Source organism: Drosophila mauritiana, chromosome 3L (genome assembly GCF_004382145.1).
Source record: "Drosophila mauritiana strain mau12 chromosome 3L, ASM438214v1, whole genome shotgun sequence".
In the NCBI taxonomy this organism is placed as follows: Eukaryota; Metazoa; Arthropoda; class Insecta; order Diptera; family Drosophilidae; genus Drosophila; species Drosophila mauritiana.
The window spans coordinates 16,088,280-16,107,875 of NC_046669.1; the positions used below are offsets into that span (position 1 = coordinate 16,088,280).

At 43.5% G+C, this 19,596-nt stretch overlaps 4 protein-coding genes across 9 annotated transcripts in view; 2 read left to right on the plus strand and 2 right to left on the minus strand.

Annotated features, from left to right (window-relative positions):
- LOC117140288 (elongation factor-like GTPase 1) overlaps positions 1 to 4,172 on the plus strand; it is a 73,508-nt gene extending 69,336 nt beyond the window's left edge. The window contains exon 6 of the mRNA XM_033303124.1: positions 4,043 to 4,172. The gene's annotated coding sequence lies outside the window, so the exon portion shown is untranslated. The remainder of the gene's footprint in view (positions 1 to 4,042) is intronic.
- Positions 5 to 3,816, minus strand: LOC117140291 (proton-coupled folate transporter). Its single transcript, XM_033303128.1, has 6 exons — positions 3,739 to 3,816; positions 2,883 to 3,166; positions 1,288 to 2,100; positions 842 to 1,180; positions 331 to 659; positions 5 to 269 (listed from the first exon to the last, which is right to left on the minus strand). The coding sequence occupies exons 2-6, from the start codon at positions 2,895 to 2,897 to the stop codon at positions 146 to 148; spliced, it is 1,620 nt and encodes a 539-aa protein (XP_033159019.1). The 5' UTR covers positions 2,898 to 3,166; positions 3,739 to 3,816; the 3' UTR covers positions 5 to 145.
- A 1,152-nt stretch (positions 4,173 to 5,324) lies between the features above and the next one.
- On the plus strand, positions 5,325 to 8,045 carry LOC117140290 (protein scarlet). Its single transcript, XM_033303127.1, has 7 exons — positions 5,325 to 5,721; positions 5,898 to 5,947; positions 6,056 to 6,192; positions 6,287 to 7,252; positions 7,330 to 7,571; positions 7,631 to 7,731; positions 7,787 to 8,045. Exons 1-7 carry the CDS (start codon positions 5,393 to 5,395, stop codon positions 7,960 to 7,962), a joined length of 2,001 nt encoding a protein of 666 aa, XP_033159018.1. The 5' UTR covers positions 5,325 to 5,392; the 3' UTR covers positions 7,963 to 8,045.
- Positions 8,046 to 8,116: 71 nt separating this feature from the next.
- The window catches only part of LOC117140286 (adenylate cyclase type 6), a 37,469-nt gene continuing 25,989 nt past the window's right edge, over positions 8,117 to 19,596 (minus strand). For 4 of the 6 annotated variants that reach the window (XM_033303120.1, XM_033303119.1, XM_033303121.1 and 1 more), the window contains 14 exons: positions 18,464 to 18,608; positions 18,306 to 18,400; positions 18,086 to 18,245; positions 17,785 to 17,882; positions 17,481 to 17,571; positions 17,291 to 17,404; positions 16,023 to 16,160; positions 15,445 to 15,605; positions 14,882 to 15,015; positions 13,945 to 14,054; positions 12,680 to 12,849; positions 12,380 to 12,561; positions 11,972 to 12,096; positions 8,117 to 11,081 (listed from right to left, as the gene is read on the minus strand). In XM_033303120.1, coding sequence (XP_033159011.1) covers positions 9,843 to 11,081; positions 11,972 to 12,096; positions 12,380 to 12,561; positions 12,680 to 12,849; positions 13,945 to 14,054; positions 14,882 to 15,015; positions 15,445 to 15,605; positions 16,023 to 16,160; positions 17,291 to 17,404; positions 17,481 to 17,571; positions 17,785 to 17,882; positions 18,086 to 18,245; positions 18,306 to 18,400; positions 18,464 to 18,608 — 2,962 coding nt within the window. In that variant the 3' untranslated portion in view covers positions 8,117 to 9,842. Of the gene's footprint in view, positions 11,082 to 11,686; positions 11,893 to 11,971; positions 12,097 to 12,379; positions 12,562 to 12,679; positions 12,850 to 13,944; positions 14,055 to 14,881; positions 15,016 to 15,444; positions 15,606 to 16,022; positions 16,161 to 17,290; positions 17,405 to 17,480; positions 17,572 to 17,784; positions 17,883 to 18,085; positions 18,246 to 18,305; positions 18,401 to 18,463; positions 18,609 to 19,596 lie in introns of those variants that run through there. The other 2 variants (XR_004459410.1, XM_033303122.1) reach the window with 2 other exon arrangements.

Below are 19,596 nucleotides of genomic sequence, written 5' to 3' on the forward strand. Positions count from 1 at the left end.
TAAGTTCAAATATAGAAAAGTTTAGCTTTTATTCAAAATATATTGATGGGAATGATTTACATTGGCAAAATATTCATGCAATGCAATCAATATCTGCTCTGGGTTTAAGTCTTTTTATTAGGAATCGTTAAAGTTAGTTCACAGGCTAGTTCTTGTGCTGTTCAATTTCCGCCTCCAGGACAGCTTCCGTTTGGGAAATAAGTCCGCTCTCCTTCTCAGGAACTTCCGGAACAGCCAGTGAATTTTTGCCCAAAACAATGTGTATGCAACTAATTAGACCAATTAAATAATTAATAAAATAAATAAGAGTCACTTCGCGGAATCACTTACAGTATCATCACAAAGACGGCGATTTGGGTGGCAATGGTTAGGATGAAGACATATCCTCCGTGATTCGTATTCTGAGTGCGTCGATAAAGTTGCGAATAGCACACACCGCTGATGAAGGGCACCGCATTATCGCACACTGATAGCAGCGCAAACACCTTTCCGCGCTCCGATGTGGGCACTATTTTCGAGGTCATGGCTCGGATCATGGGACCCACAATTGGACCCAAGCTGCAGACAACGGCTCCGGCGTAGAGCAGATCCGTATTGGTGGCGAAATAGAAGAACAACCGGGCTATCGAATGGGCCCACGTGCCAATGAATATGATGGTCTATGAATAAAACCATTTGAGTTATTGAATGGATTTTTGATTGGATTACAGCACTTGGAATGTTAATCTCTTGGACAAGCAAAATTAAGTTAATTTCTACTTAGTAATCTCTGAATTCCAGTTAAATTTGTATAGACAAGACTTTGGACTTTGCTCAGCAATAGCTAGTAATAAGAACTCACTGTATCCCTCCATCCAAGGATCTTGTTCATCAGCGGCACAGCCAACAGCATGGCAATCACGTATGCGGATGACTTGAATGTCTTGAAGTTGCTGTACGCACTCACATCCCAGTCAAATTTGCCCAGGGTGTACATGTAGAGGTACTGCCCCTCGTCCCGCTGGAACGTGTACAGGGCCATGCTGACCAGAAGGATAATGAGAAAGCTGCGACGATGACCCTTTCGCGGCTTCACCAACACCGCCAACGAGTCCTTCACATGCTGCTTATCAAAGAAGTCGCCCCAAAAGCCACAGCATCCGAGTTCCCTCAACGATCGCTGTCTCGGCGTCGTTTGCCACTGAAAATTGAAGTTGCCAAATTAAGGAAGTGCACATGCACAGGACTATGAAGTATATAGGATTATGGACTTTTATGGAACAAGCATAAGATGAATCCCAAACTTACCTTCAGGGCGGACAGGGTGTAGATGATGGCGAGGGCAAGTAGTGAAGCGTTCACGGTGAACATGTCCGCGTAGGACTGATTGAACACGTTGTAAAAGAGATGCGAGCCCAGGGCCACGCCCAGGGGCATGGCACTGAGGTAGATCACGTCCAGGATGGTCACTCGGATGGTGCGCTGCTGCAGCGTGGAAATATCCGAGATGTAGGCGAAGCAGGAGGCAAAAATGGCCACATCCGCACCGGTCAACGCCGATGGCAACGTGGCCGAGTAGATGATGTTCTGCACCGGCCACGTAGGCATCCTAGCGTTGACCACTATCATCGTGGAGTAGACAAACTTTCCCACTAATCCCATGAGCAGGGGCAACTTTCGGCCTCGTCGATCCGAGAAGGAGCCCAGAAAAAGGGCCAGGATAATGGGGAAAACGTGGGCGGAAATGTTCTCCCACTGAAGGAACCAGGCATTGGTCAACATTGCCTCCCTTCGGAACTCCTCGTTCTCCGGCTTGTTGAGATTCCTGCAGATCTCCTCCGTGAAATTCCTGTTAACCCGACAGGACTTGTACAGAAAGAAGTTCTGCTCCACCACCGAGGTGATCATGAAGGCGAACATGTACAGGAACATTGTGGGCTCCACGGATATGGATTTGACCACATGCCACACCCACTGGAGAACGGTGCGGCCCGCCACCTCGTCACGCTGTTCCTTAACGGAGCCGGACGCGCTGTTCTCATTGTTCTCACTGGTCTCACTGATCTCACTGTTCTCACTAGACCGACTGTTTCGTCTTTGTGCGGCATTTTCGGTGTGTGCCTGCAAGTATGCAATGGAATTTGGTATTCGAACTGCGTGATTGTTCTGATGTTGGCAATGCCATAGATTCCGAAGAGAGGATCTCTTCTTACGCTTTGCGTTTAAAACTCGTTTAAAGCAATAGATGCTCTACAACCATTTGGGTTAGCTTGTGAACTGGCTCACTGAACAATTGCTTGATTATATTATCGTCTTTTGCTATCGTTTAGTAGTTAGTTACACAAATATTATCAGGTCTGATTTCATAAAAATTGTTTATAAATGAAGCACTCTAATTACTAATAGATAGAAACAATTTAACAGAAACAGTTCCTATAACAATTTCTTAACAGCTTTGCACTACACACTAAAAGAGTATTCGTAAGTCACCAACACTGCATCATATTAATACCGACCACATGCTGACACTTTAAATATTTATAGTTGACAAACAATGATATAAGCGTGATACTTAAAGGAAATTTTACGAATGTTCCCTTTATTTATTTGCTTTATGTGAAACCAGACAGAAATCAATAATGAAACTTTGCACACACAACAACTATATTCACGGTCAGGTCAGCTGTCTTCAAAGATTTCTCTGCGAGCTTCGCGCGTTTTTTAGGCATCAATTGCCATACGTAATCATTCAACGAATCGCAGCGGTCCAATTTGTTCAATTTCTTAATTGCATAAAAGTCGAACTATTTTATTTCGTATTTTTTAGTGACACTTTTTGTTTGTTCAATTTAGAGCCTACATTTAGAGGCGTCGGAAATAAAAACAAAATAAAAAGCACTTACCCCTGTGGCGCTCATTTTTACTTTGCGCACCCGCTCTTCCACTGTTAATGTTAAGTGTGCTGCTGGTCTGTTAGGTTTTTTGGTGAGTGTAAGCTGAAAGCTTTTATGCTCTAGTTGTTTTTTACCGCTTAGCTTTTGCAATTCAAAATGTAACCGCCAAACGCAGCGTATGAATAGATTAGAGTGACAGTATCAATCAGCATTTTTGTTTGCAAATTTGCATTGGATTAGACTTTTAGCCATTTACTTTAGATAGATGGGGTAGATTATATTATTTTTTATCTCTGTGAAATATTCAACCAAACATATTTAAATTTAAATTTAAAATTATTATCAAAATAATGAGATATTAAACTGTAGAGAGCAGTTCGATGTCCTTACTTAAGTTATAATTTCAATTAGAAATGGCAGCTTATCAATGATGGTTTGCTTTATACATATATTGCGTAAATATATTTATTATTCATTCATTATTTGTTTTCCTGATTTTGCAGTAGATTAGATTTATAAAACTACACTTCAGTTTTGGAGTATATCACAAAATCGGTTTTTTATCTCACTGCTTGATTTTATTAGTTGCACGTGTATGATTGTATAATTTAACTAATTTCAATTGGCGTCTAGCCGGGATTTATGGAATTTCCTTGATCAAATCGCACGTAGCTCTTTAATTTTGTTTGATATCACTAAAAACAGGCGATAAGGTTTTATGAAGTTTAATTTAAGACTCATTAATTTGGATTTATTACACTGGGCAACGATTTGCTTCAATAATTAGTCTCCGTGATTTTCAATCACGAAACTGTGATTTACTGTGCTGTTTGTGTCGTTTGTATATTGAATTTCACGTCATTACGCTGCACTTTTTTCCACTGATATTGTGTTCCACGGAACATAAATATTTAACCGCACAGATGCGACTTGATCGCTTTATAGGTCGACAGCGACTGAAAACCCAGCGGGTAGTTGATCCGTCCACTCGAACTCGCCTTATCAGCCGAAATGCTGATACAGAGCGTTTTCTATTGGCCTCCACCTGCAATCGAAGCTACAATGGCGATTGTTAATTACTCTTTATTTATAAACGTTTTCAATGGATTTTTCCAATTCACTGCCGACCATTTCTGATTACTTACTATTTTCTTTCTTTATTTTTGCAGCTACTAAGAAGTTTTTGATTTACCACCACGAATGGAAGCCTGAAATTTTGCTGAGGAATGACATATTTTTTATACATTATACATATATTTAATGAACAAATAAAAAATAAATGTTATTAACTTAAAAAAATGTGTTTATTTTGATGCGGTTATTTTGATAAGGATATACGCGCATATATCAGATTGCAAGCGAATAACATTATTTTGGAATGCCCAAAAGTATGCAGCAATTCCCTAGAAAAACTTTCTGTTCGCCTTTTCAAACGTGTTGCAAAACATATATATATTAGGTAAAATTTAAAAAGTATGCAAGCCCTTGACTTTTCCCACATAAAAAAAATAACATAAGCGAAACCCTAAAATCAAATCAAAATACATTATTTTGGTAAATAAAAAAAAAAGCCTATGTAATCCAGAGCCTTTTAATGTAAAATTCCAATCTGGTTGGCTCACGATCTCATTAAAAATACGTAAATTAACCCAATAAAAAATAATTCATTGAGAAAAAGAGTCTTGTGGAAATGTGAGAATTACAGCTGTAAATTTCCAGACTATTTCTTGTATTCATCAATCATTTTCTTGGTCCGCTTTTGCGTCAAATGAATGCGAAAACGCGTAGCAAAACAGAGCTGACAATTGGCTCCCATCTGGTTGTTGGCTTTCCCGATCCAGCGGCGGTTTTCCGAGCTGGCTGCTTGGATGACTCTGGCGCTGCAGGGCTTCCCGTTGGGTTGGCGGGTTGGTCTGGACTGCATTTTCCGCTGGCAATGGTAATCGGAGCCGCCACCTAAGCCCGCTGCTTCCCAAGCGGTCGGTAAACTGCAAGACGATCGAATGCCCGCTGCCAGGGCCACCCTAAAGATTGTGGACCCCGCACCTCGGATCCCAAGTTTAGCATATTTGCATTGTGGGGTGCTGAGCAGCACAGTAGTCATTGGCAAGTAAGCTATTGTCATGCAAGCCGCGTTATCTTACTAATACGAAAGGAAAAGTGAGGATAAGGAGTAAGGAACAAATACATAAAATTAATTTTAAAATTATATGTTAACTATGAAGCGATTGAAAGTACATTAATTGTAATTAAGAAATATTTTGTAAAACTTTCCTTTTTGGTTTTAAATTAAAAGATTCTTTAATTCTAAAATACAGTACAAATAAACAAATCAAAGATACTTTTTCTCAAATCTTCTTTATCCAATCTTTACTGTTCCCGTCCATCTTACTGTCAACTTGGCTGTGACAACTTCTCAGCTAAGTTTAGACGGTTAGTTGGAGCCCAGCTGTGGCACGCTTCGGTTCAGAAAAAGTCAGGCTCCTCAGCCGTGAGATCCAAGATAAAACCGAGAGATAATGTCGGATTCAGATAGCAAGCGGATCGATGTGGAGGCCCCGGAGCGGGTGGAGCAGCACGAATTGCAGATGATGCCGGTGGGCAGCACCATTGAGGTGCCCAGCTTGGACAGCACACCCAAGCTATCGAAACGGAACAGTTCGGAGAGAAGTCTACCGCTCAGGAGCTACAGCAAGTGGTCGCCCACGGAGCAGGGAGCCACTCTGGTGTGGCGGGATCTCTGCGTCTATACCAATGTCGGTGGTTCCGGGCAGCGGATGAAGCGGATCATCAACAACTCAACGGGGGCCATTCAACCGGGCACTCTGATGGCTCTAATGGGCTCGAGGTAAGCTGCTGCAGAAATCGATACCACTAAGAGATCAGGTGCACTCGAGTGGAATGTGCTCGAGATGAGGCTGTCCAAAAATGTGCTAACTATGTCAAGATGTCTAATTTTCGGCTCTGATAAGCAGAGATTCCGCTGCGTATCGCCCCCTCTAATAAAACTTCTCCCATTCACAGTGGCTCTGGGAAAACAACACTCATGTCAACGCTCGCCTTTCGACAGCCGGGTAAGTTGTAGGCACTACCAAGTACATGCGACTCTAGTTCCCGATAAGATTACACTGATCCCCATACTATCTCCGCCCGCTCCATTTGCATTGGGATCTGTGCTGCAGCCGGGACCGTCGTTCAAGGCGACATTCTGATAAACGGCCGGCGCATCGGGCCCTTCATGCACCGCATCAGCGGCTACGTCTACCAGGATGACCTCTTCCTCGGATCGCTGACTGTTCTCGAGCACTTGAACTTTATGGTGAGTTTTAATGCGGATGTGTCTAAAGAAAGGGATTAGACGTATCATATCATATCTGGTGGAATAACTTTCATGTTTGTTTGTTCTGTTCCAGGCACATCTCCGCCTGGATCGTCGAGTGTCGAAAGAGGAGCGTCGCCTCATCATTAACGAGCTGCTGGAGCGAACCGGCCTCCTTTCGGCGGCGCAAACTCGAATTGGTAGTGGCGATGACAAGAAGGTCCTTTCGGGGGGAGAACGCAAACGATTGGCATTCGCCGTGGAGCTGCTGAACAATCCGGTGATTCTGTTTTGCGATGAGCCCACCACGGGACTGGACTCATACAGTGCCCAGCAACTGGTGGCCACGTTGTACGAGTTGGCCCAGAAGGGCACCACCATACTGTGCACCATCCATCAGCCGAGTTCGCAGCTCTTCGACAACTTCAACAACGTGATGCTGCTGGCCGATGGGCGGGTAGCCTTTACGGGATCACCTCAGCATGCGCTGAGTTTCTTTGCGAATCACGGATACTACTGCCCGGAGGCCTACAATCCGGCGGATTTCCTAATTGGTGTCCTGGCGACCGATCCTGGCTATGAGCAGGCCTCGCAGAGATCGGCCCAACACCTTTGTGATCAGTTTGCCGTCAGCTCGGCGGCCAAGCAACGGGATATGCTGGTCAATCTGGAGATTCACATGGCCCAGTCAGGCAACTTTCCCTTCGACACGGAGGTGGAGTCCTTCAGGGGCGTGGCCTGGTACAAGCGCTTCCACGTCGTGTGGCTAAGGGCATCGCTAACTCTGCTAAGGGATCCCACGATTCAATGGTTGCGGTTCATCCAAAAGATTGCAATGGCCTTTATTATCGGAGCCTGTTTTGCCGGAACCACGGAACCCTCACAGTTGGGCGTACAGGCTGTTCAGGGAGCGCTTTTCATCATGATATCGGAGAACACCTACCATCCCATGTACTCCGTGCTGAATCTGTTCCCGCAGGGATTTCCGCTGTTCATGCGGGAAACCCGATCCGGACTCTACTCCACGGGACAATATTATGCCGCCAATATAATGGCTTTGGTAAGTGTTGTAACGAGCGTATTAAATTAAATTTAAAGCGGAGCATAATCTTAAAGTTTTCACTTGTTTGTCAACAGCTGCCTGGCATGATAATTGAGCCCCTGATATTCGTCATAATCTGCTACTGGCTGACGGGTCTGAGATCCACCTTTTATGCCTTCGGAGTGACTGCCATGTGCGTGGTGCTGGTGATGAATGTGGCCACAGCCTGCGGTTGCTTCTTTTCCACGGCCTTTAATTCGGTGCCGCTGGCAATGGCTTACTTGGTGCCCTTGGATTACATATTCATGATCACCTCGGGAATTTTTATACAAGTGAAGTGGGTGATTAAATTGATACTTTTTATTAACTTGGTTTCAAGGAACACTCAACTTTCAGCTCGCTACCAGTGGCGTTTTGGTGGACGCAATTCCTCTCATGGATGCTGTATGCCAACGAGGCAATGACCGCAGCTCAATGGTCTGGAGTGCAAAATATTAGTAAGTTTAAACAAAATAAACCGTTAAAGATTAATATTAATTGAAATTTGAACAGCCTGCTTCCAGGAGAGTGCCGACTTGCCCTGCTTTCACACGGGTCAGGATGTCCTGGACAAGTACAGCTTCAACGAGAGCAACATCTATCGGAATCTACTGGCCATGGTGGGTCTTTATTTTGGCTTCCATCTACTGGGATATTACTGCCTTTGGCGAAGGGCCCGAAAGCTGTGAGGAGGGATTAGGTTTGAGTGCTGTAAATATACTTACTACAGAGCTATGAACTCATCCAATAAACAATGCCTAGAATTTTCAAATTAATAGCGCCATTTATTAACACAATTTGTTTTTTATTTCCTTTGTTTAGAGCACAATGAAACACATTTACTTAGACTGGGCTTAGTTTTGTCCTTACCAACATGAAACTGAACATCAAAGCTAATCAACAACGAGTTCAATACACGCATACACTTATGATTATATAAAACATATAGGATACTTTATACTCAGTTAAATTATAGTTCGTAGCTAGGCGTAGTCAAAGTGGCCGAGAGGCATTCGTAAAATTAGCAAGTTAAAACTAAGTAACAAAAGGTTATAAAATAATTTATGCATCTTTTCATTTTCTTCATAGAAATCACAGCGAGAATTTTGTTTGTTTTTCTTTGGTTTTCGTTTGGTTTACGCATTGTGTATGTTTGCATTATTTTAATATATGTATTTATACTTAGTGTTGATGCTTTCAGCAACATTGAGACATACAGACATCGAAACACATTTAACATTACATTTAAACAATACTATTTCAAGACATAACGTATTAGATACTCTCTCCACCTCAACTTATACTCTAGTAAATATCGTTTGTGCAACAATTCAAAAAGTTTCCATGTTGCTCTTCAATTGACAGATTTTTGGTTTTAGTTGTTAAGAGAAAACATCAGCTAAGAACAGCGTCAAAAACCGATGTCATATTTCTTATCGATATGGTATGTAATGTAAGCTGTCCCTTAGTTTGGTGTAAAAATATTTTGCTGGGGAATGCAATCGAGTCATATAACATTGAATATTTCCTTTTCATAACTGCATGTTATAGGTTTTCATTGATGAAAATATCTTGAAGTGATCATAGATTATATATTATATTTTTATTTGTTCATATACGAAGACTAGCGCCATCTATCGTTCACAATTGTATTCCCCAACATCAAGTAATAACTAATTATTCGATTGACAATGAACATTAAATTCGATTTCTTTTGCCCGCGTATGCCCTTTGAACTTACACGCTACTGCAAACACACATAGGAACCTTACACACCTACACTCCTTTGCAAGGACTCTGCCCCAAACTTACAACCTATCGAATGCCTAGCAGTTCTAACAATGCTTTTTGGTACCCAGTTGAAGTGCAACATTATGCTTTCGTACATTGGTTTTATGTGTGATATGGAATTCACGTTTGTTGGTGCCCTGAAACGCTAACTGAGGAACATGTAAAGCTACAATAAATGCGAGATCATACGGGGGGTTGTGGGGGAGAAGCTGTAAGTACAGTCGAACTTCCCTAGCGAGAACCACAAAAGCGCTATTGCACATCAATGGGTATTTAATATTTCAAAAAATACTTTGGACTTCTCAATGTGCTGATATGACATTTAGGTATTAACATTTTGTAATTATTTTTAGATTAACTGTTTACTTAACTATTATTTTTTTATATTTTAAAGAAAGGTTTATTTATCTTTTTTTTGTACGGAATTTTTATTGGAAGCTTTATAAATGGACTGTAATAATACTTGGTAATTTGAAAGAAAATTCTTGTTAAATATTGTTAAAATATTTTTATGTTGCATTTAATTCAATTCGCTCAAATAATCATTAGACAGCTTTTACATATATGGTTTCCTTATTATCGTTTTGATATTTCTGTAGCTGTGATAACACGGAAGTGTCCTGCTAAAGAAGTTCGACTCCAAGCCAAATCAATCAATATATCCTTGCCCCACCGTTAACTTCACCTTATCCTTACCGATAGTCCTACCTCTAAGGCTCAGCGAAGTGCCTTCGGTTTTGTACATATTTACACGGCTGCCTGTGCATCCCTTCGTCGCCTACGTGCTGACATCCTGCAGGAGTCCGGTCCTCGGACTACTCGCTCCTCCGCCACCCGTGCCCAGTGCGGAAACCGATCCGTTCGTGCTGCTGATGAGCACCATGCTCCGGCTGTTGGGCAGGACAAACACCTCGGTGGTCAGCTGGCCAATGGGGCTCATCGATTGCGAGGTCTTGATGGGACTGCGGTTGGGTTCCAGTGAGGCTGTGCGTGGCTGCCAGTCCTGCGATGAGTTCTCCGTGGAGGATTGGCCGGGCACGGAGCCACCGCTCTCCAGAGTTCCGGGTGCCGTCTGCGTGGAGCTCTGGCTCTCGTTGGACAGCAGTCGCGTGGTGGTCGAGGTGGTGAAACTAGCCGCAATGGTGGTCACCGAGCGGCGCTTCTTCTGCTGCGAGGAGGAGTTCGATGATCCCGACGAGGATGTGAAGGGCGCTGCTGTGGTGGTCACCGTCTCCGTCACATTGAAACTCACAATTGTGTCTCGTTTTCTCAATGTGGTGGTGGTTGAGCTGCTCGTTTCACCGCGCAGATTCTGTTGCTGCTTGTTGCTCAGATCGGAAAGACTGATGTTGTTCTTCAGCAGAATCTCCAAGTTCTCAATGGAGTCCTTCAGTCCGATCTTCTCGTCCCGGGCTATCTCATCCTTTAGATCCGCCACCAGTGTCCTCGGCGGAGCAGTGGGCGTGGCCAAGGACTTACTTGCCCCACCGCACTCCGAACAACTGTCGGTGGCGGTGGGATTCGCATTCGATAGTGGATTACCACCTCGCAGAATGGCGGGCAGAGCGCCAATGGTGACCACACTGGAGCTGTTCGAAATGCTGGGCGTTATACCCGTGGAGCTACTCACCGTTGTGCCGAAGGAGGAGGATATGTTATGTTGCCGGCAGAGCGACTTCCTCCGCTGCGCCGTCAAGTTCTGCATATTGGAGTTCATATCAATGTCGGGCGAGGGCAGCAAGTCGTCCTCCTGTTCCGTGGAACCCTGCTCCTTCACCTGCTCCGCCTGTTTCTCCGTGGCTGTTCCGCTGTCCAACTTCTCCGGCTCCTTGGCCAATGTTAAAGTCTTTGGAGGCTCCAACTCGGTCTTGGCCAACTCCAACTCTTTGGCATCTATTGGCCTCCTGCTCTTGAGGAAGTAGGTGATCATGGAGCCCTTGCCCTTGACATCCACGCTGCCGCGACAGGTGAGCTCGAAGCCTCGCCCCTCGAGTATCTGCTGCATCTCCTGTGTCACCTGGCCAGGTGTGGAAAGAAGGAGGCGGAAAGAGAGAACGAGCGATAACATAAATTCCGTCTGACAAGTTCAACGGCTCGGCTTTTATTTATTCACCCGCTCACCCGTGGCCAAGTAATTCATGATAACACCCAGGACCACTACTCCACAGCTCCCACGCCTGCTCCATACTCCCCCCATTCGCAACCCAACCCCCCGAGCGTCGCTCGCTTAATAATTTACTTTTCTTGCAAATTTGGGACTCCGCTGCTTCGTTTTATTGACAGCATCGAAGCACGGCAGATAAAATCAAGTGCGCATTTTTATTTGAAGCTGAACTCACGCATATCAATACATTAGGGTGGACCATGATCAATAAGTAACTATGTATGTGCAAAATATTTTAATTATACGAAAGAATAATAAATATATATTTTTATGTCACTGATTTAAAATAAATTGTTCTAATTAAAGTAAAAGTAAGTCAACTGATGATTAAATTTCATTTGTAAATGTTAAAAAAAAAATAAATTTTTAAATTAAATGTTTAAATAGCAGATTTAGTTAGCAGAAAATTAAATTCTATTGCTTCGAAATTCAAAATCTAAATTTACCCTTGTTTCAAAGTACATTTATTTTTGGTTGTCTATCTATATCTGTGCCCTTTTTTTTCATCTGTCTGCGTCGGAAAAGTTTTCGGTGACACTAAAACTTTCGCACTGAAGTGGTCAGCCCAGGTGGCCATTGATTAGGTGGGCGTGGCACCGCCCTTAAGCCCAAACCCAACAAGTTTCGCAACAAGCATTTCGCCAGCTTTTGCCAAAAGCGAGAACTTTGGATGGAAAAAAAAATGGAGCAGCTTATATCCAGCTGAGTGCCCGCGATTAGGCGATGATTGCATTAAGACTCACCTGGATGTGATCCACCAAGCCTGTGGAGTCCATTCGCGAAGCCACATTGACGGCGTTACCCCAGATGTCATATTGGGGCTTGCAGGCTCCAATAACGCCAGCCACCACAGGACCAATATTTATGCCTGCAAACACACAAGTTACAAAGACAAGAAACACTCAGAAAAATAATTTAAAGTGTTGCAAAGAAAATGTTAAAAAAATTGCAAATCACTGCCTTTGCAAATAGAAAATATTATGAATTGGTCCTATTATTATGGTTCTAAATAGTTGGTTTTTTAAGATCTATGAAACCTATTTTATCTTCATCTTTTTAATTGTAAGAAAAAACTATAAGTTGCTAAGAAATTGATCTGATGATCCTTTAAAACTGTATCTTAAAAATCTTGTCAAGCTCAATATTCTCACCTATTCGCATGCGAAAGTTGTTGAAGGAGTGCATGTTGACCTCCTCGATCTTGTCGAACAGCTGGAGGGCGTAGTCGGCCATGGCGGTCACGTGGCTGAAGTTCACCCGGTCGCAGGTGTTCGCCGTGAGTCCGGATGCCGCCATGTAAGTGGCGCCCGTGCTCTTGATTTTCTCGATGCAGCTGCCGGAGGAGAGAGGAGTAGACGATGGTGGCCGGAAATGGACCAGCACGCAAAGTGGTTAACACCGTTTAGGCCAGAATGAGGAAGGGAAACGCTGGCGCTGGATGGGCCACTTACCGGAAGCGCTCCTCGCTGAGCAGCTCGTCGAAGTCGGCGATAATCTCGTTGAGCAGCCGCAGGCACTCCACGCCCTCGTTGTTGCCCTCCAGTTCCACGTAGAACTCGGAGAAGTTGGGTATGCTGGCGAACAGTATGCACACCGAGTCGCACTGCTCGTGGTACAGGTCCTGCAACAAAGTCAATCGAAAATTCAATTACAATCCGACTGGAACTGGCACCTGTTTATGGCGGTGCACTAAACTGCAAATGCTTGGAAAAATCAATGCAAACTCTACGCTGCATTAAACCATACATTTCAATAGTTTATAGGTCTTTGTAAATTAAAGTTAATTGAAAATGTATGTTTGATTTATTTCTACCCATATTATAAAAGTAAGTGGGAAATAGGAAAATCCTAATAACAAACTATATTTTTCAAATTTGTGCTCTCTTTATTCTCTTACTGGTTTAATATATAAGTGCAATGTTAATCAAGGATTTAAAAATGTTACAAAAATGCATTATGCATTAAGATTTATTATGAATAGTGTTTCTTGGGACATTTTCTCACTGTGCTCGTGCTTGCCAGGCTCAAGTTGAGCTCATTGGCTTTTGTCCCGCTGCCAAAGTGGGTGCTCGTTGGCCATCAAATGCGGTTGCTAAGCTTGTTGAATTTGCATTTAATGCGGGCGGCTGCCACGCCCACTCGCCTCCACAAGTGCACAAGGAAATCAAACACCAGCCATCCCACCCACCGACTTTCCACCTTGGGGCAAGTGCAGTGAGATGTTTTCTGGCCACATACACGTGGTCACATCACAATTTGCTACCCAAAATCTAGAACCTTTCGCCATCACCCAACTCCACACGCTGCTCCTTCAGCATGTGAACATTTGGAGCAGATTTCACAGCCACAAAGTTTTTTAATATGCCGAACAGTTTGCCGGCATGGCTCATGAATATATGGCCACTACCCATGTACATATATGGCTAAAATCGGTGCGTACAGTAGTGCCCAACTAAGAAACTATTCAGATTGATTTCTTATACCAAACATGATAATATATTGCAAAAATAAACTGTTGTCTACAAAACGTGATATTTAATATTACAAACTGGCTTTTTATGTTCTACATTTTTTAACTATAGATCGTTCGTAAATCTTTAAGCACACCATTTATCTTTTTCCTGCCACAACCAGCCAATTTAGATATAATATTTAGTGCCATTTACTTAGCCATGTCTGTATTTAGTGGTATTTGCTGGCATATTTAAATACTTACGTCAAGGTGCTTTTCGCGGCTCAGAAAATGCTCGGCAACGTGAACGGGCAGAATGTTTTCGAGCAGTTTACGGTTATAAGCCTGCAGGTGCTCCATATCCTCCTTTTCCTCTGCGAAATGAACGAGAGCGGTGGAAAACAGCGGCGGAAACCCAGAAAAACGAGGGCAAAAAAAAGAGAAAAAACATAAGCGTGAAATTGAAATATCAGTTTATCAGTTTACCGAAGCGGAAAGTAAAAGCGCCAGAACAGAAAGCACAGGACTCAAAACACACACATTTCCATTGCCCGAAAAAGGGAAAAGCCGGGGAAAATGTTTTTCAATGCTCGTCTGTGTGGGTGGAAGTGCAATTGTGCACTAATACTAATGAAGTGGCTTATGCGCTGAAAGTTTTCCCAATCCCTCAGTCGCATTTCCTCGGAGGAATCATTTCAAATCACTGACAGTGTGTCAAAGCGGGAAAAGCGACGTCATGAATGAGGGAAAATGGCTACCAACTTTCCAACTCCCGAATTTTAATCAGCAACATAATTTGATGGGTTTCTATTTGCCTTAACACAAAATTAGCCAAATTCGTTTGTTAATTTCAATATTTAACTTGGAAGTTTAAATTTACATGGGAGTATGTAATACGAAACTATAGAAATTATGATAATTAAGCAGAGAATTTATAGTAGCTTAGAATTTGTCTAACTTATTAACTTAAATCTTTAATTTAGTAAAAAATTGAGTTTATGAAATGTGCAAACTTCATAGATAGACAACTAAAAACGAACTCAAAAACTATTTACTTGAACGTTCTCTTTGACAGCTGCAACTTTGTAAACTGCATTTTCAAGTTGGGCACATGGACTTGTCCGTGGAACCATTAGAACCCTTTGTCAGCTTAATTTTCTCTGCGCACTTTCCACTCTGGGAATAATTAAACTTGTCTCACCCGTGGCTTGCAGCTTCCAGATGAAGTCCAGTCGGTAAGTGGCCTCCGTCTGGTGGCTGTGGAAAATCAGGGCCAGCATAAATGCAAAAAGGAAGATGGAATCAATTATGTAGCGCAGCAGGGCCTCCTCGTTCCTGTAAATCCGATGGCACAGTGCGGCGAGAAAAGGTGCAATTGTCCCGAAGTGGCGACAATGATCAAGTTATTCCAGTCCATTAAAGGGTAATACGGCGGCAAGGACGAGAACAAGAAGCAGAGCGGTTACTGCGGCACTTGATAAATGAATCCAACTGGAGGCGGGGATTCGGATTCGGATTCAGAGTTGGTGCTAAATACAATTTTAATGCAGTTTGCGGCTGCCGTAAATGCAATTCAGCTGGTGCCCTCGTCTCAGCCAAGTGCTGCAGCCCCCTTCGACCCCCTTCGACCCACTGAACCCAACTGAAATTGCATTACGCCATAATTCGTTTTCATTCAGAGATAGCGCAGCTGCCGCGCTGAATGCGGAATGTTGGATGTTGGGTGTTGGATGTTGAATGTAGGATGCTGGATGTTCTACTTACGCCAGCTCTTGGCTCATTTCCCTGCTGCGCGAGTACAAGTAGGAGGAGCAGGCCATGTAGCTGCCGGAGGCCAGGAGGAGCAGCAGCAGCTTGAGCAGGATCCGCAGGACCTGGTAGGTGGCACAGCTCATCATCGAGAGCAGCGTGAGCAGCAGGAAGGTCTGTGGGCGACGAGCAAGCGAATCAAGCAATTATATATTCATGACCCACCCACACAGCAAATAAACATGGAACAATTGCTGTTTACTCCTGCCACGAGTGCCACACATGAACATGTGTGCTCTACAAATGTTGACGTCAAGAGACTCCAACTTAGGGATAAATGTACTTTCTCCCAAGGCGCATGGAACTTCACTCTTTACACTTAATGGCTGAAGCTAGTAGCCCGCAAAAAACATTAACGTTTAAGGCAGAAGTCATATTAAACATATTAAAACTGATATAGAAATATGACTTGTATGTGACTTTCCTTTTCGACAACTTCCATATTTGAATATTTTTAGATTAATGGAAATATTTCCAATAAAAAAGCTATGTATCGTCTGTGTCCATAATCCTTGCTCAGTACACTCACTCACATTGTAGGCCAGATAGAAATCACAATCGGGTTCCTCGGCGGCATACATCTTCGTGTCATTCAGGCTGATGCTCCCGTTCACATCCATCCAGAAGCGCCTCCTCTGGAGCAGCTCCATTTGGCGGCCCGATTCCTGAAACTAGGGAGAGCACGGCTAATTAGCTGTCCGGCCATGAATTTCGCATTAGGCGAGCTTAACGATCTGCGGGCAGATTTTAACGAGCATCCAACAGGTCATGTCCTGTCCCCGTAGTCCTGTGCCAGCGAGATTGGCCATTAGGTCGGCCCAAAATGAATACGAATGCGCCTCTTAAAGTGCCATTAAACGCGGCCCGAAACAAACAGAAAAGTGACAACGAAATGTCAAGGAACTTGCGGCCCGAGACTTGCTGCAGACAAAAGCCATGGGGCAGGTAACAAGTGGCCCATAAAGCCACCACCACCCACTTCATCATCATATGAGCCAGGATCCCGGGATCCTGGGGCCAGGACTCGTTCGTTGCCCCTCGACGCCTTGACGAACTTTAATGGAAAAACTTTTGTTTTGACGCGCCCCCAACGAAACGCAACAAGCTCGGCCCCGATTTTGTTTGGACTACAAAACGTAAATTATTTGTATTCCTTTCAAGAGGTTGCCCTCTCCAAATCAACCCCGCAATTTACTCTGGAATTTCTAGTCGAAAACTTTTCCGCTAAGCTCACATAAATGCGCAGCAAATGATGGGCAAAAATAAGAACTTGACTTGGCCCGAAAACAAAGGCAAAGTGGCATCCAGGTTAAGTTAAGATTCATTTTTTATTACTCGCAACGGAAATCACCTGCAAAGCTTGCCTATCAAATCAACTTGCGCGTTTGTTGCGCATACGCAGTGTATGCCACATTAAGCGGAACTAACTTTACGGACATAAATAAAAAGCAAACATTTATTTGACAACAATTTCAGCATTTGATTACATATATGGGAAATAAATACAAAATTGTGACACATAAATTGTTTTGAATATTGATAGTAACACTTTATGGTTATATATTTATCTTGTTAATAAAATGCAATTCATTAAAATCATTTGTTTGGGTTATAAAATGGATATATGGATGGTTAAAAGCTGCAATAATGTTATTTAATGTTATTTTCTCCTTATGAAATCAAAATGCGCGACCTTACAACATCCCGACATGTCTTTTTGAAACTTCACTCAAATATTTATGGCATATTATGGGGCCGGGCAATTAATGCAGACGACGGATTATAATATATGCACACTCACCATGGCCAGCAGGGTGGTAAGGACAATCAGGGCGACGCTGGCAAAGGCGAACAACTGGGATATCCTGCGATTGCTATGAATGCGCAATGAGAAGCGTTTGATGTCCGATGGCAGCTAAAAAGTTTTGGCATTCCGCCGAATGAAAAATGCAGAACGTCAACATCTCCCCGCACTTATTGTGTGCTCTCACCTGAAAGTTGATTTTGTGACTTGCCACCAGAAATACCAGGAAGCCGAGCAGCACCAGAGCGCCAGTGGACAAGGCCAGTGTCAGCAGGGAGCTGGAATGGAGGAGGAGAAGGAGGAGGGGCTTGCCAATTTAAATGGCCAACAACTTTTTCGGCAATACGTAAACGCAGTGGTGGATGCAAAACAGCTCGGGGCTCGCCTCGCTTGGACGCCCCGAAAACATCATCTGAAATGGTGGTTTCCAGCTCATACGCTCCCTCTCCCAGTCCCAATCCCAGTGCCAGTTTCAATCCCCATCAACTCACCTCTGGAAGACCACCAGCCGCATTATGCTGGTGCCGAGCAAAACCAACAGACTGCAGTAGAAGTAAACACACAACATGCGATCTGGTTCGCTGGCGTACTGAAAAACAGAGTGGTAAAAGCAGGGCTTAGATATGCATTATGCAGCTAGATTTGTTTACAGTGTAGCCGGAACAATAGTGGTGCAAAAATGGGTATTTGCTTCTTGTTTCTCATTTGAGCAACGAATAACATAAGCCGGGGCAGGCAAACAACATTGTGTGTTTTAAAGGTTATTTAGGAGTGTATTAATTGAAAAAGTACCTTCCTCTCCAGAACATTATCCTTGAAGCAGAGCAGCAAGGACTGGCAGTGCTCGGCCCTCAAATGATCGATGCTTCGGGCATCGATGGCACGCATCAGATACTCATTCACCTCGTCCTCGGGATCCTTGGCACTCTCCGAACTGTCGCCGAAGCCAAATCTGCAGTTAAATACAATTAGATTACTTACTAAAGGTAATTAGGTAATTAATAAAACATACTTTGATGTGTGCTTTTGGGCCGTACCATGGCCCATCATACGCAGCTCTTTGGAGATATTGCCATTGACTTGCAATCGATTTCTGGACTTTTTGTGCTGAAAATAGGAGTGCGTTCTAGAACTTAAGATATCTGATTACTGCTAAGTACATGAACTTACTGGCCTATATATATCGCCTGGCACAATTAGATACGTTTCTATCTGATGATCCTTGAGATACGAGTTGCGCTCGTTGCCTTTGCCGACCTCCACTTCATAATCGCCATCCAGACACTTCAGGGTCTCCTTGGTTATGTGAACGCGCCTGGAAAGGTCGAAGGAAAGCACCAAGAGGACACATTGTAATGATTATCTCTATCAGCTTAGGGGAACCCCCTCAATTTGTGTTTCCCTCTTGCGGTTGGTCAGTTGACCACAGGAAGCACAAACATTACATGGCACATGTACCATTTTCCACACCCACAATCCAAGCAACACTTGTCTATCCCCGTTCACCAAATAGTTTTTTAATGCTCTTCTGGGCGGCGGACGTGGAGAGTCCGGCAACAGATGCCCCTGGCTTCTTGAGATCCTTTGGCTGCCATGAAACTACTGCCACGTTGTTGATTCTATTGATAATTACACGACGCTTTGTTATGGATTGCTGTAGTCCACATTCCCCGGGGCATTCCACTTCCTCCTGCTGCTAACGAACTTTTTACATGCCACGCCGGCTCACTCAACTCTCGGCTAAAATTGCAGCTTATCGGGCAGCCCACGGAGACGTAGGCGATGGCTTACACTTCCACTTTGGCCAACACCCACTGCAGCTATTTGCTTTTAATTTCACCCGGGACAGGGCTAACAAACGAGCTGCCGTCGCCCGGCTGACCCAAATAAACTCAACAGTTACTTAAACTTCCACCCAAAGTCGCAGCGTGAATATTCACAAAAAATCAACACAGAAGGCAAGTGTGCAAGGAAAGAGCTCGAAACGATGGGAGTACTAAACTAGTAGTTCGACCCTTTGCTATCTAGTATTTTGGAACATTTAAACTGGCTTTAGAAATGGTTGCAAAATTCACAATTGCGTTGAAGGTTACTTCTTAACTTAACTCACAGAATAATGCATACCTCCCAATGGCTAAATATGTTTTTTTGGTTTATTGTTAGAATTTACCAAAATATCAGACAAGTCATTATCTATATTACATTAGTTCAATCTAGTGATCTCCAAAACACCACAGTTTGATATTTTCCAATCTGATACTATATGATTCCGAGCATCCTTATATACCTTTGCTAGCACGAAC

Excerpts from the sequence above, each read along its gene's own strand:
- LOC117140291 (XM_033303128.1), bottom strand. Across the intron at positions 1,181-1,287 it reads ACACCCTGTCCGCCCTGAAG|TGGCAAACGACGCCGAGACA; the intron begins GTAAGTTTGGGA and ends TTCAATTTTCAG. Across the intron at positions 270-330 it reads GCCGTCTTTGTGATGATACT|TTGCATACACATTGTTTTGG; the intron begins GTAAGTGATTCC and ends TGGTCTAATTAG.
- LOC117140290 (XM_033303127.1), top strand. The coding sequence starts at position 5,393 with ATGTCGGATTCAGATAGCAAGCGGATCGATGTGGAGGCCCCGGAGCGG. Across the intron at positions 5,722-5,897 it reads ATGGCTCTAATGGGCTCGAG|TGGCTCTGGGAAAACAACAC; the intron begins GTAAGCTGCTGC and ends TCCCATTCACAG. Across the intron at positions 5,948-6,055 it reads GCTCGCCTTTCGACAGCCGG|CCGGGACCGTCGTTCAAGGC; the intron begins GTAAGTTGTAGG and ends TCTGTGCTGCAG.